Genomic DNA, 1,979 nt, shown 5'->3' with positions numbered 1-1,979 from the left:
AATTCTGTCTTTTTTTTTTTTTTTTTTTTTTTACCCTATTTGTGAGTTGTTTGAGTCATACAATTAAAAGACAGGCCTAACTATGCAAAACACACTAACTTTTCTCCATTTTTTCTGTATACAAACCAAATGTGCTTATATTTTATTATTTAGTTTGCTTCAAATTTGTTTCAACAAACATCATTGCTGGAAGCCAACACCCAGACTCACTAATTTAAGAAAAAACACCGTCTTCATTTAAGGTAACCGCCTGCAACTGTCCTGTAGTTTCCTTACTTGTCTACTTGAGCCTCGGAGAGGATCTGAAGCTGGCTAATCTTGCTCCTTAACTTGGCATTTTCTTCTTTTAGCTGCAAAAGAGTATTTTTATTAGGTCCAATAACCTTCACACACAAGAACCACCCCCAGGTAAAGACTTCAAATCTCCCATTTCTACACCTGAAAACACTTTGGCCTCCTCCAAGCTTTTCCTCACAAAGCTCAGCATCTCCAGCTCCGTTTCACAAGGGGGCACAGAGAGATGAAGAGAAACAGGTGCAAGGCTGGATAGAGATTGTACTGGTAGTCCTTACAATCTACCAATTTGTGACCCAATACTCATTTAACGCAAGCAGCAAATGAATTTGGTGGAGCACTGAGTACTATGCATCCTAATCATACTGCGAAGACAGAGGCAGCCTGTCTGAACATCGTGCACAGACCAACACAGGGATGCTTCAGAAGCCTTTATAGGAAGCCCCCAGAGAAAACAGGACTCTTGCATGTTCACATCCTACTGAAAACTTGTGACGCTGCATGGACCCAGGCATTCAGGCAGGTCAGGAGAAAGCCTGCACTTGTAACAACACAGGAAAAAGGATCAGGCTGTCTGCCCACCCACCTGCATCGCACAGCAGCAGAGGGCGGATGCTGAAGGGGAGAGCGAACAGGGTCTGACCTGGGTTTTTTTTTTTACCCCGTTCCTCTCACCTGCAGTCTCCGGTATTTAAGGTCTGGAAAGCTGATTCAGAAGCTGTGGTCCCTGCTCCCCCTCTGCCGGCCTCAGGTAGCCGGTGAGTGCCTGGTACTGGTGTGCAGGGGGGGGTTAAACATACACACACACACACCGTGTCACGCATGTACGTGTGTATACACCTCCCTCCCCAACACACATGCGCACACATGCATGCGTAAACACACACTCCCCCGACATACAAGTGCACACACAGCCTCCCTGTGTGTATGTATACACACACAACCCCCATGTACGTGCGCATGCACACTCCCCGATGTACAAGTGCACCCCAACATGTATGCACATGCACACGTAGACACACACTGATGTACAAGTGCACACCCCCCCACGTGCGTCTATACACACTCCCCCTAACATACAAGTGCACCTGCAACGTGTGCACACATGTAGACACTCCCTGACATACAAGTACACACACAACCCTCATGTCTGTATACACACAACCCATGCACGTGCACACCCCAACGTACACGTGTACACACAACCCGCCCAATGTGTGCACCTCCCACATGTATGTGCACACACTCCCCCGATGTACAAGTTCACCCCAACATGTGCGTACACGCATCGAAACACTCCCCAACATACAAGTGCACACACAATCCGTGTACGTATACACCCCCCATGCATGTGCACACACTGACATACAAATGCACCCCATGTATGTGTGCACACACACGTAGACACCACGCCCGACGTACAAGCACGCACCCAACCCGCTCCCCCGTGAATCTATACACACACAACGCCCCCCCCCCGCCCCATGTATCTACACTCGCACACACGACTGACCTCCCCGTAGGCGGGCGGCGGGAAGCTGAGGTCGGGCAGGGAGTCCCCGCGAGGCAGGCACCGGGGAGGGCGGGCGGCAGGGTCGGGGGACGAGGCGCTGCCGACGCAGGACCCGAGCGCATCCACCTCCTCGGCCGACGGCCGGTAGCTCGCGCTCCACTCCCCGTCCTCC

At 50.9% G+C, this 1,979-nt stretch overlaps 1 protein-coding gene across 1 annotated transcript in view; it reads right to left on the bottom strand.

Annotated features, from left to right (window-relative positions):
* Positions 1–1,979, bottom strand: part of SDCCAG3 (serologically defined colon cancer antigen 3) — a 16,355-nt gene that overhangs the window by 9,245 nt on the left and 5,131 nt on the right. Inside the window, exons 2-3 of the mRNA XM_019510310.1 lie at positions 1,808–1,975; positions 277–350 (exon numbers count right to left, since the gene is read on the bottom strand). Coding sequence (XP_019365855.1) covers positions 277–350; positions 1,808–1,975 — 242 coding nt within the window. The remainder of the gene's footprint in view (positions 1–276; positions 351–1,807; positions 1,976–1,979) is intronic.

Source organism: Gavialis gangeticus, unplaced genomic scaffold, assembly GCF_001723915.1.
Source record: "Gavialis gangeticus isolate Ggan-Ray unplaced genomic scaffold, GavGan_comp1, whole genome shotgun sequence".
Lineage (NCBI taxonomy): Eukaryota > Metazoa > Chordata > Crocodylia > Gavialidae > Gavialis > Gavialis gangeticus.
This window is presented reverse-complemented; position numbering and strand designations above follow the sequence as displayed.